Source organism: Phalacrocorax carbo, chromosome 18 (assembly GCF_963921805.1).
Source record: "Phalacrocorax carbo chromosome 18, bPhaCar2.1, whole genome shotgun sequence".
Taxonomy (NCBI): Eukaryota; Metazoa; Chordata; class Aves; order Suliformes; family Phalacrocoracidae; genus Phalacrocorax; species Phalacrocorax carbo.
The window spans coordinates 10,295,953-10,307,709 of record NC_087530.1 but is presented as its reverse complement, the minus strand read 5'-3'; the positions used below and the strand labels follow the sequence as shown (position 1 = coordinate 10,307,709).

General features: G+C 51.2%; 1 protein-coding gene across 2 annotated transcripts in view; it reads right to left on the bottom strand.

Moving 5' to 3' along the window:
- WHRN (whirlin) overlaps positions 1-11,757 on the bottom strand; it is a 57,283-nt gene that overhangs the window by 12,543 nt on the left and 32,983 nt on the right. For both annotated transcript variants that reach the window (XM_064468639.1, XM_064468640.1), the window contains exons 4-6: positions 2,109-2,311; positions 1,671-1,707; positions 151-363 (exon numbers count right to left, since the gene is read on the bottom strand). In XM_064468639.1, the coding sequence (XP_064324709.1) occupies positions 151-363; positions 1,671-1,707; positions 2,109-2,311 (453 nt within the window). The remainder of the gene's footprint in view (positions 1-150; positions 364-1,670; positions 1,708-2,108; positions 2,312-11,757) is intronic.

Below are 11,757 nucleotides of genomic sequence, written 5' to 3'. Positions count from 1 at the left end.
CCCATAACGTCCTACATTAGATTTTGCTTTCATACCCGCACCCTTGACCCTGAGCAGATGACCTTGGAGGCACTGAGCCACACTGTGACAATGGCTCTGCTCTGTCCACCAGGTGGAAGAAACTGTCCCTGACCTTGGTGTGGGCCTCACCTTAGCATGTGTGTTGAGTAGCTCGAAGAGTGCCATGACCAGAGCATCCACGGAGATGTTGCCTTCCTTATACTCATCAAGGTAGTACCCCATGGTCGCCCGTTCCTGTTCATTCAGCAGGTGCCGTGCCTGTTCCTCCAGCATGACTCGGGTCTGGTTCACCATGCTGCTCAGCGTCACCTGGGAGCCAGCCAGGCCCCGGTAAAACACAGGCTGCAGAAGAAGATAGGAGACAGGCTTTGGCCTGGGATGCCAAGGAATCATCTGCTGAAAGGAGGGCAGCTGCCTCTCTGCTGAGACAGCTGGGCAGCACAGGCAGGACCAAGAACTGCCCCTTGATCTGGGCTCTGCCTACCAGCCCAAGCTGCCTATGTTTCACACCACTGCTCTCTCCCATCTACCCGTGGTGAAGCTGGAACGCAGGACTGGAAAGGGGATGCCGAGAATGACTGGAGGCAGTCACCCCCCAGGATTCCCCAGCATGGCTGCTCACTTAGTGTCACTGTTTGTCTGGGTAACTCCAGAGCCATGAGTTTATGCAGCACCAGTTGAATAAACAAAGCAGCTTCCCAGCTCTGTTCAGCATGGTTGCTGTCCCTTAAGCAGCTATTGATTTACCAGCAGGCTGTATTCCTTCCTGGCAGAGCTGGGAGCATGGGGACCATGAGAGAGAGGCAAGCTTCCCATCTTGTCTAAAAGGCACATTTGCCCCCTCCGCAAGCTTGACGCAGACCCCGGTGAAGAAAGAGCCACTGGCAACCAAAGGAGTCCCAGGGAGAGACATGTCTGGCTGCAGATGAAAGGCGCTTTTCTTTGAATGGGATTTCTAAGAGGAAGTCCTTGCTGTTCCCTTCCCTGGCAATGTTGGCAGAGTCAGCATATGGATATGGAGCCAGACAAGACCCTGACTATCCCGAGGACGCTGAAAGGAGTTGTGGCTGGGGAGCATGTTTTGCCAGCAAACAGCGCGATGCTGTTATCAGTGAGAGCCACCTCTGAAACCTTCCTGCTTCATTTCCATTTAGAAGAAATGCGCCTTGCAAAGAGGTGTTTGGAGCAGATCCAGTCACAGCACTGGGTAAGTCCCTGCGGCCACTGCAGCCCTGCCACTGGCTGGTGTGCTGGAGAGGGCTGGCTCAGCTCTGCTGCAGGGTGGGAAAGATCCCAGGAGCTGTCAGGGCCCAGAGGCAGCCACTGCGCAGAAGGCATCATGGTCACCTCTGCAGGGTGGAGGGGGTCCCCACGGTCCTTGCTCATGTGTGGTCATTGCCCCTTGCCCATTAATGTAATCATTCCCAGGCTGGGAGGCACCAGATGTGCTGCAGAACTGACCCACCAGGAGCATTATTTGTAGAAACACAACTGTCAAAGTGAGGTGGGCAGGAGAAAAGCCACCAATCCTCATGAAACTAACACCCCTTTTATAATCAGGAGCACAAAGCTCTCCCTCGCATGGAAAACAGGAGACAACAATGGTGATTGTTTTCCACAAGGCATCAGGAAGGCATCGTATCTCTTACCCTGGCTGTTGCCTCCGCAGCATGATCACCCACTGCCCTGCAAGGAGGGAGAAGATCAGTTAGCACTGAGCACCACATGCCCGTCACTCGTCACCTAAGGCCTGGCACGAGATCTGTTATGTACCCTCCTCTCTGTGCCTGGAAGCTAAAAGCTGCTGGCCTGAGAGAAGAGGGAAAGGGCAGCGGCATGTTGTCCAGACCTGAGCCACCTTACAGGCCAGAGTTTCTGTCTTCGAAGCACCAGATTTGGGGGCCACACACCTAAGCCCGGGGGTGCTCACACAGACAGGTTGCCAATGCACAGCGCAGTGCATCAGGCTGCCACCATTTCACATGCTGCCACTCCACACCCATCCTGAGTGACTGTACAGACCCTACGGGAGCTCTGGGTTGGCAGCACTACACAGCACGCGTGAGCGGGGTGTACCAAGCACGTACCCTGCTGAGGTGACAAGGCTCTCTCCAATCTGGGAGCTTGCTATCCACCTGGTCTCGTCCACGGTGGTGCGGGCATGGGGCAGCCTCCCGATGTCCTTCACTGTCATGATGAGGTGGCGGGAAGACTTGAGCAGCTTCACCGCCTCGTCATGGGGGATGCTGAGGAAGCTCCTGCCGTTCACCTCCAGGATCTGGTCTCCTACCTGCAGAGTCAGGATGGAGTGAGCCTGGCAGGTTCTATGGACTTTTCTGGTAGAAATATGCCACCTCCTCCACCCAGGAGGAGCTACTCAGTCTACCTCACCACCAAACTAGGACAACAGCAATTAGAGGTACCAAGAAAGATGAGGTAGATGGGACAAGTGGCTGGACACCAAGCACTCAAGCCAACAGCCAGCCGCGGGCCAGGATATGAAGCCTGGAGGAGCCTGTTTAGGATCCCAAGTCAGACCAACCTGCCCAGTCCCATCCTTTAACTAGATTTGCAAACCCACTTTGTTAGAAACAACCCACAAAGAATATCAGGACCTCCAGCCTCAATCCCGCCTGCTGATCTGGGAGGCCAGGAACCATCTGCAGAAGCCTCAAACCTCAGATCTCTGTGTGCAGCAGGGAGGGTTCAACTTGAGTGTCTCACCACAGTCTCCAATGCTCTGTAAACTATAGGATCTGAGACAGCTGGATTTCATCTCTTCTCTCCTCCTATTTCCTCCCCAGCTGCTCCTGAGAGCTTTCATTTTGTGGCCAGGGCCTTTGCTGTAATCAGGAGCTTCCCTGACAGCCTGCTCATGTTCAAGACACAGCCCTTATCTGGTATTTCCCCCTTCATCCCAGGTCTTCTTTCTCTTTGCTTCTAGGACACTCCTCCTCGCTCCCATATCACAAGTCACCCTGTTTCTGATAAGCCACCTCTTTGAAACTGCTCTTTCATATCTTTGCTTAACCATAGGCTTCTGTTCAGCTCTGTCAAAACACCATCTTATTTTCTTTATGCTGCAATACAAGCAGAATGAGACATTCTTTTAAATAACTTGCCTCCATCTTGGAGGAGAAGAGGAGAAAGAGAGTGGGAAGAATTTCTAAGGCTACAAAAATAACACAGAGAATTAATATGATCCTTTCAGCTCAGTCCATCTCATTCTGCCACTGGGTCAAGGAACCCTCAGAGGACTGGGATTAATTCTCCAAATTCTTAAAATCATTTACTCCAGTGAGAAGCTGTGATTAACCACTGCCAAGCCTATGCGGTGGGCTGTGACTCTGCTGTCACCCAAGCTTCCACCAGTGCTGCCCTGGACTTTGCTGGGGTGAAACAGTGGACATCAGGACTACTGCCAGCAAAGCTCAGCTCAGCATAAAGCACAAGAGATCCAGTGACTGCTCCGGCAGGGAAGGGAAGCCAGCTGCTGGTCTGAGGAGGCAGCAGCTGATCCAGAAATCACAGTACGGCCCCTGCACTTGGGCATTGCCTGTTCTATGCTACAGCCGTGCTGAAGCTCACAAGAGCACAGGGCCAGGGCTTGCATCGGCTACTCTCCAGACACAGCATTGCCAGCTGAGATAGGAGGCCAGGGGCTGTAGCAGTCGGACTGACTCATATGGGCAACCTGCACACTCCTGCTTGATTTCTGCTAGCGTGTGCTGCTCTGCCTGTGGCATCCAGATGGACGATCCAACAACCATCAAGGCTTCAAGGCTAACAGAACACCTGTCAAGGCATCCACTGCTCTCACTTTGTCTTCCTGGGACAATGTTTCCCTTCCACAGCAAAGGGCTGGTGGGATCTGAGAGCAGAGTGGCCATGCCATGGTGTCAGATACAGTGCTAATAAAACCCGACTGTAGCTTCTCCAGGCACCCTCATGTGGGTGTCCTCAGCAGAGAGAGCAAAAGAATGGGGAAGAAGAGAGAGAAATCCTGCTGCTTGGGCCAGAAGAGACCCCTGATTGCAACCCTGGCTGACACTGTCACAAAATCCCAGACCGGCAGGGGCTGGCAGGGCCCTCTGGAGCTCACCCCGTCCCACCCCTGCTGGAGCAGGCACCCCCAGAGCAGGGGCACAGGGCCGCGTCCAGGCGGGGGGTGAATGTCTCTGGGGAAGGGACCCCACAGCCTCTCTGGGCAGCCTGTGCCCCTGCTCTGGCACCCGCACAGGGAAGGGGTTTGTCCTCATGTTCAGGGGGAACTTCCCGTGTTCCAGCTTGTGCCCGTTGCCCCTTGGCCTGGCATTGGGCACCACTGAAAAGAGCCCGGCCCCATCATCCTGACACCTGCCCTTCAGATATATTTATAAGCATTGATGAGATCCCCCCTCAGCCTTCTCTTCTCCAGGCTGAACAAGCCCAGGTCTCTCAGCCTTTCCTCACCAGGAAGATGCTCCAGCCCCTGATCTCCTTGGCAGCTCTGCGCTGGCCTTGCTCCAGCGGTTCCACGTCCTTCTTGAACTAAGGGGCCAAAACTGGATGCAGCACTCCAAATGTGGTCTCACTAGGGCAGAGCAGGGGGGGACGATAATCTCCCTTGACCTACTGGCCACACGCCTTTCCATGCCCCCCAGGGCACCGCTGGCCCCCTTGGCCCCAAGGGCCCGGTGCTGGCTCAGGGTCACCTCGCTGCCCCCCAGCACCCCCAGGGCCTCTCAGCAGAGCCGCTCTCCAGCAGGTCCCCCCCAGCCTGTGCTGGTGCGGGGGGTTGTTCCTCCCCGGGGGCAGGACCCTGCACTTGCTCTTGCTGAATTCCCCAAGGTTCCCCAGGGCCCAGCTCTCCAGCCTGTCAGACCACCCAAGAAGTGCTCTTTATGAGAAATCAAGTAGAGAGAAGAAGAGTGAGCTGCTGGAGAGCCCCTGGCTCGCAGAAGTGAACACAATTTAGCAGGCTCTGCCACAGGTGATGGGGGCAGCAGAACCCTTGCTCTGTGCTTAGCTCATGAGGCACTGACCCACCTTGGGCTGTCTGAAACTGATGCAAATCCCAGTCCCCAGGGTTCTGCTGGGTTAAGGGTATTTGGTGAGCAGGGTCTGACCCTGCCAGCGCTCAGGGACAGTTACCCAGTGACTGGAGGCTGTCCCAGCTGAGTATAACCAGCCACAGGTGCAGGGCACAACCAGGAGCGTGACTGACCATTTCAGATAGAGGGTTTCAGTCTAGGAGCTGCCATCAAAGCAGAGGTCATGGTCCAGCCCCATGTGCCCCTCTTGTACTCTATGGTGCCATGTCTCAGCCTTCCATTTCTGCCAGGTTTTTTGTATTCCTGTGGCACCAGGGCACCTGCCAGACAGGCTGCTGTAGAGCAAAGTTGGCTCAATAGCAAAGAAAAACATCATTACCTTGAATTACACTCCTCCCAGCAGCCCTCAAGGGGAGACTGCAGCAGTTTAATTGCTATTACATTTTGTTTTGTTTTGAAATGAGTCTTAAAGACAATTCCTGGTGCACTTTACGGGGGCCCTGGGCCTGCTCTCCCAGGTGGTGCCAGGCAGCAGCCACGCCAGCCCCGCTGCAAAACCAAGCTGGATGCAGGAGCCTGGAGAATCTCTTGGACCCATGACCTACACAGAGAGGCTGCAGAGCACTGGGGACTCCCCCTTCTGCAGGTGAAGACTGTCAGAGTGTTAGCTGATCAACACAAGGCTGTTTCCAAGGAGAGGCTGGCTCTTCCCATCCAGCTCAGCACTCACAAGCACCCCTCCCTTCACTTGCCCCACAGTAACGATCTGGCTCAGTTCATGCAGGGTTGCCTTTCAGCTGGTTCAGCTCTCTCATCGGACTCCCCGCATGGCTACAGGATTAGGCAGCTGCCATGGGGTGGCAGGAAGCCCCAGGACTGTCCTGGACTGGTGGGTGGCCATGGGACAGCAGAGAGGTGGCATGGCCTCAGAGCAGCACAAAGCTCCGGGAGCACTTCACTCACTCCAGCCTGCTTTCCAGGGGAGGGCGGAAGAAATGCCCCAGATCCACTGTATGGCACTTGTGCAAATAGGTATTGCTCAGGCTATTTAAGGGATTACAGAGGCAGAGTTTCTGCATGCCAAGGAGGCACGGCAGCTTCCCTTCCTGCCCACTGCAGGGCCATGAAGAGTCATATATGTCATACATGGAGACCTTTGAGCTCCTGTGGCCTTGCAAAAATAGATGCAGAGGAAGAGGTGGTGATCTCCCTGAGGAGCAATAGGGAGATACAAAGGAATGGGAGAACCTGAGGGTTATTGAGCATCCAGAAGGCGAGGAAGAAAATCCGAGGATGCCTGCAGCAGCAGTGTGAAAGTGAGCCCAGGAAAGAACCAAGATTTAGACTGAACTTTAGGAAAAGGTTTAGATTGGATGTTGGGAAAAAGTTTCTTCACTGAAAGGGTTGTCAAACGTTGGAACAGGCTGCCCAGGGAAGTGGCGAGTCACCATCCCTGGAGGTATTTAAAAAACGTGTAGAAGTGGTGCTTAGGGACATGGTTTCGTGGTGTATTTGGCCGCAGCTAGGTTAACAGTTGGACTCGATGATCTTAAGGGTCTTTTCCAACCTAAATGATTCTGTGATTCATTAAGATCTACCAGCAACACTCAACTATTTGGGTTAGTTCAGACTAGAGGTGTTAAAAGGGGCTGGTAAAGGTGCTTTGAGGAACCAGGCAGGACTTTGCAACTGTCCAAGATGTGACTGATGCCTCTGTTCATTCAAATGAGCAGACCAGACACAGGTGAAAGACTATAACCCACAGCTCATGGACCGCTTTGGCTCAGTATGCAGCTAGGATTTGAGAATGATCAAGTAAGCCTGCAACAAAAACACGTGATGGGAAACTGTGGTATGAAACATATCAAGAATAGCTCAAACCAGCGTAATGGCAATATCCAAGTGAACGTGTGACCTTGCTGGGTACATCTCTGCCTGCCCAGCAAGGAGACAAAGAGAAAAGTTCGAGAAAAGGGAAACAGAAATGATTAGTGGCAGATGAAGGTGCCTGTGAAAGGAGAGATCGAAAAGATTAGGCCTGTTAAATTTAGAGAAAAGATAATGTGTGGGGAGCCTGATGGAGCTATACAAAATAACGCTGGCAATAATGAGAAGCCAGAGAAGAGCTCCTGTTTACCCTTCCCTGTGATGAAAGGACACAGGATGCTCAGTGATGCTGGAAGGACGCTCTGAGTGACACCCATAGGGGGAAAGGAGCTGGAGCAAAAGCACCAGACGCAGCTCAGATGCAGCAGAGTTTGGTTCTGCATTCAGCTCTGTCTGGCGACCTCGAGCCGGTTTGCCCCATTCTTCTGGGTACAGTTCCTTCCTTCCCCTGGGACGCACACAGGGGCTGGTGGATAGCAAGGGCTGTGGCAGCACAGGAGAGCCCAGTCTCCACCAGCACTACTGTCAGGGCCCCTGAATTTTGTCCTGACATGGGTCAGCCGATGCCCTCTGCTTGCTCTCTTCATAACAGCTGTTAATGGGGCAGCTGCACAACTAATAAGGCAAAAGAGATGATGTAGGCAAGAGAGAAACCCACAGTCCTACAGCGAGCCAAGGAGGGAGCCAAGGCTTTCAAGCTGGGCCGATGCAAGCCTACAGCTCGAAGGGAAGAGGGGGCACGCGACAGATGCAGCTGAGCAGCCACTGCAAGGCCCTGGTGTCGGCACACGCCACGTCCCGCTGCACCACCTTTTGCCTGGCTCCAGTAAGATGCTCAAGGCAGCAGGTCCTGCAAACAGAGGTGCTGCTCTTGGCTGGCCTTTCCCTCTTCTGACTTCCCCTGTGGAAGGACAAGAGCCAGCCCTGGACACAGGTCGGACTTGGCAGACCGTGACCAGGGGGATGGTGGCCCTTTGTACCAGCTGGCTGGAGGGGAGAGAGCGCAGAGCAGGGTTGTGTCAGGCTGGGATACTCGCTTCTACCCCAGCAGACTGTGGGGCACAGATCAGTTGCCAAAATCATAAGATAGGGATGTGAAACTTCCCCGGTTTGAAAAACCACAGAGCCTGGAGCCAACCTCACCTCTGCGAACCAGCTGCAGAGAGCGAGCCAGAGGCAGCCAGCTCCACCTGAGCTGATCCACAGAGACCAAGAAGCGGGAAGGGAGGGAGGGAAGGAGCCCAAGGGAAGGCAAATGACACAAATGACCACATTCCCAACCATCAGACTCCACACGTATCTCAGGTTACCTTCGAGCTCTGTCAGCTTTAAACTAACAATCAGAAAACTGCTGACCACCAACACAACAGAGAGGGGAAATTATGCAAGCGCCTAAACTGCCAACAGAAGCACACATTCAGGTGAAATGAGTATCATCTCTCAGGTCTCTCTAACCCACGGGGCAATCCACTGGAATGGCTTTTGTGGCAACATAAGGAGCATCGGGCTCACTGCAACACAAAACAATGAAAATCCAAATTCAGTTAGGTAGTTTTATTGCAATTATGAATCTTTAATAGTTTCCCATATCAAGGATTAAACTTTCACGATTTTCTGTTCAAGACAACAGTTATACAGATTTAATAACCTTTCCTTAGTTTCTCCTTTCAAGAGTGGACCAGAAGGAACCTGGCAAGCCCTCGTTGTATCAGGGAGACCAGAGGGGCCCTGGACAAGCTATGTCATCCGTCTGCATCTGTCCTTCATCGCTGCCTCAACATTTATTCAAAGTCCTTCATGGCAATCTGGTCTCTTGTGCTCCATTAGCACAGTGTGCAGCACGGACCACCTCGATCTGGTGCTGCCAGAATATTAACACCGGGTGAAAATAATCAGCCACAAAATACTTGCATAAGTTTAAGCATCTCATGCAGGGGGGCAAAAAAGACCTTGCAAAAATAACTGCTCATGAAGGGCAGATAAGGGAATCATTGGAGAGCCCAAATGCCTGCAAATCAGCCTATCTTGATGATAGGCTCCTGTTAGAGCCGGAAAGGATTTTTTCTAATTAACATAGGTAATAATTATCCCCCCGAAAAGTCAAGGACAACTGAGAAAGAAACAAAAGACTGCAGAGATGCAAATGAACCATCTATTAAAACAAATGTTGACCCTGGCAAATTATTTGCAGTATGCACAGCTCTGAACCAGCACAGAATAAAAGTAGTAATAATAAGACACAAAAAAGTCATAATAAAACACAGAAAAATTGTTACCATGGATACTTCAGGAACAAGTTTTCAGTTGTGCTCAGCTAATGGTGGGTGGACACAACAGGACCTGCTGAGTGCCCGACCACTTCTGAAAATGGGATTATGCTCATTTTCCAGGGGAAAAAAAAATCTACCCTGAAAAGGAGGGACTGAACATGACATGCAAAAGATGAGAGACCGCAGAAAAGCGGCAGAGTTCAGAAATAACACACCTTTATGACAGGCTTGGCTCCTTCTCTTTCTGAAGACAGAGAGAATAACATGGGAAAGGGAGGTGCAGTCAAGGGGAACTTAATGGGCTCAGGACAAGGGTTCTGGGCACCTGAAGTCTCTTAAAAATAATCAGAATTGGCTCTGGGAGAAATTCAGTCACATGAACAGCAAAATAGGTGAGAGATTTTAAACATGAGTTAAAATTAAATGACGCCAAATTGAGCTGGGAATAACTGGCTAATAGGATGCCAAATGGTTTGGCACTAGCACGAGTCTTATTTAATGCCACTAATGTGCTAGAAGAGAGGTTAAATTACACTCGTGGATACCACTAAAGTAGGAGTCTCTCTCTAGCACAAATAATTACCAAAGGCAGACCTTAAAAAATTAAAAATATGGGCAGGAAAAAGTAGGAGTTGATTTGGAAATGACCAAATTAACACTCGCAATAATATAAGGAGGTACTCAGCTTCCCCAGGAGGGAAACAGGACGGGGCAGATGATCCACGCCCAGTGAGGCCACCGCAGCCTGTTGGAGGATCAGAGACAGAGCTGGGAGCAAGGCGAAGGGACAGCGGGTGCCAAGCGCTGCCTGAAAACACGTTCTTTTCCCCAAACACCTTGCAACTCAAATATGAGGAGCAAAGCAGATACAGAGTGGAAATGAAAGCGGACGAGAAGAGACGTCTTGGGGTGGGCAGTGGTTTTGCCACTGCTGCGGGGAGGTTTCTGGTAACTTCCCAGAAGAGGAGCAATTTCAGCACATCTGTCCCCATAAAGGTGACATTGTTTGAAGGACCACTCCGCGCTGCCTCCAGCGGGAAGGTTACATCTTGCGTACCACAACCACTCACGTCCTCATTGAATTTCTCACTACACAGCTTATTCCCAGATTCCGAGGCAGCCACGAGGCTTTTTTTTTGTCTCCCCCTTTTCAGTATCTTCATCTCTGCACAGACCTCAAAATACAAGCCAGTGTTCAAGAGACAGCTTCATGACTGCCACTGATGATGTAAAATCATTTACCTCTTCCTATCTACAGTGTCTTTTTCTCTCGTTCTCTTGTATATGGTACGTGTGGCTCATGGCAGCCTCTTTTTACCCCAGTCTTTGTACTGGGAACTCAATATTGAGCTGTTTGTTGAAAGCAAGCTACCTGAAATCTGCTATTTCTGATGTAAAGGTCAAGGAGAGAGAGAAAAAAAATTGGCTTAAAGAAATATCCTGACAAAATACACCACTAGAAAAAATGAACAAGGAAGAAACCGTGATGAGCAGAGCCACAAACGTCAGCAGAACAAGCTCAGTGCCTGTACGGCGTAGCTGCGGACGTCACGAAGGAGGCAGGAAGGACAGAAGCCAAAAGCAAACAAGACTGGCTCATGTTCCTCCTTTGCAGTCCTCTGCTAACCTGCGCTTTTTCAGTCTGAGAACTTACACTGAGGCAGCACATTTTAAAACACACCCAAAGAACATGTTGTCAGAAGTTTCATGAATGAATAAGCATAAAGGCGGCCAAGGCCAAGAGCATGAATATTTAATTATTGACTGACTACAGCGATCCAGCCTGGTTTCTGCTGGCACCTGCACGGCACTCTGCCTTATGGCCACAAAGCTGGAGGGAGCAGAGCAGCAATACCCAAACTGGCATCAGCAGGGCTCGGTCTCCTCTGGGACCCACTTCTCAGGACCACGGCCCCTGTTCCTGTAGCAGACAAAAGCCAGCTTAGTTTTGGGGCCTGAGAGAAACTTCCTTGGTTTTGACTGGCTTCCAATACCACATTGTTTGCTCTTTAACCAAAGTTTAAGGGAAATGTAAAATGTTAGTAAAACATTCAAAAATTCTGATTTGATGCCATAGATGCAAGAAGGTTTTCCTAAAATGAAAAGTCTGGCAGAATCAACTCCAACAATTCTGGTAACAAATTCAGTGAAAGCAGTAAACCCACAGAAGTATTAATTGCCTGGGAAGTCAGCAGGAACCTTCCCATCAACCCAGCAAGCTTGGGTTAAGCCCATACTGAACAAACGCCTAATTTTTCCATTTTAGAGAGCAACATATTATCTGGAAATCACATTTACCCATCAGTTCTTCCCTCCTCGTGATATCACATCCCTTCCACCACCACCTGGAGCGTATGGATGCAGTCTACACCCAACCGTGTCTAACAGCAGGATATAAAAGGCTTTTCTTTATCTCCAAACCTCCAAGCAGTTCTAAAATTATGGCCTGTAGCATACACAGACCAGGGTAGGAAGTGGCTGTGCGTATCTGAAATCACACAAAAGCCTGACATTCAGAAAAGCATCGGCCTGCTGGCATGCACAAG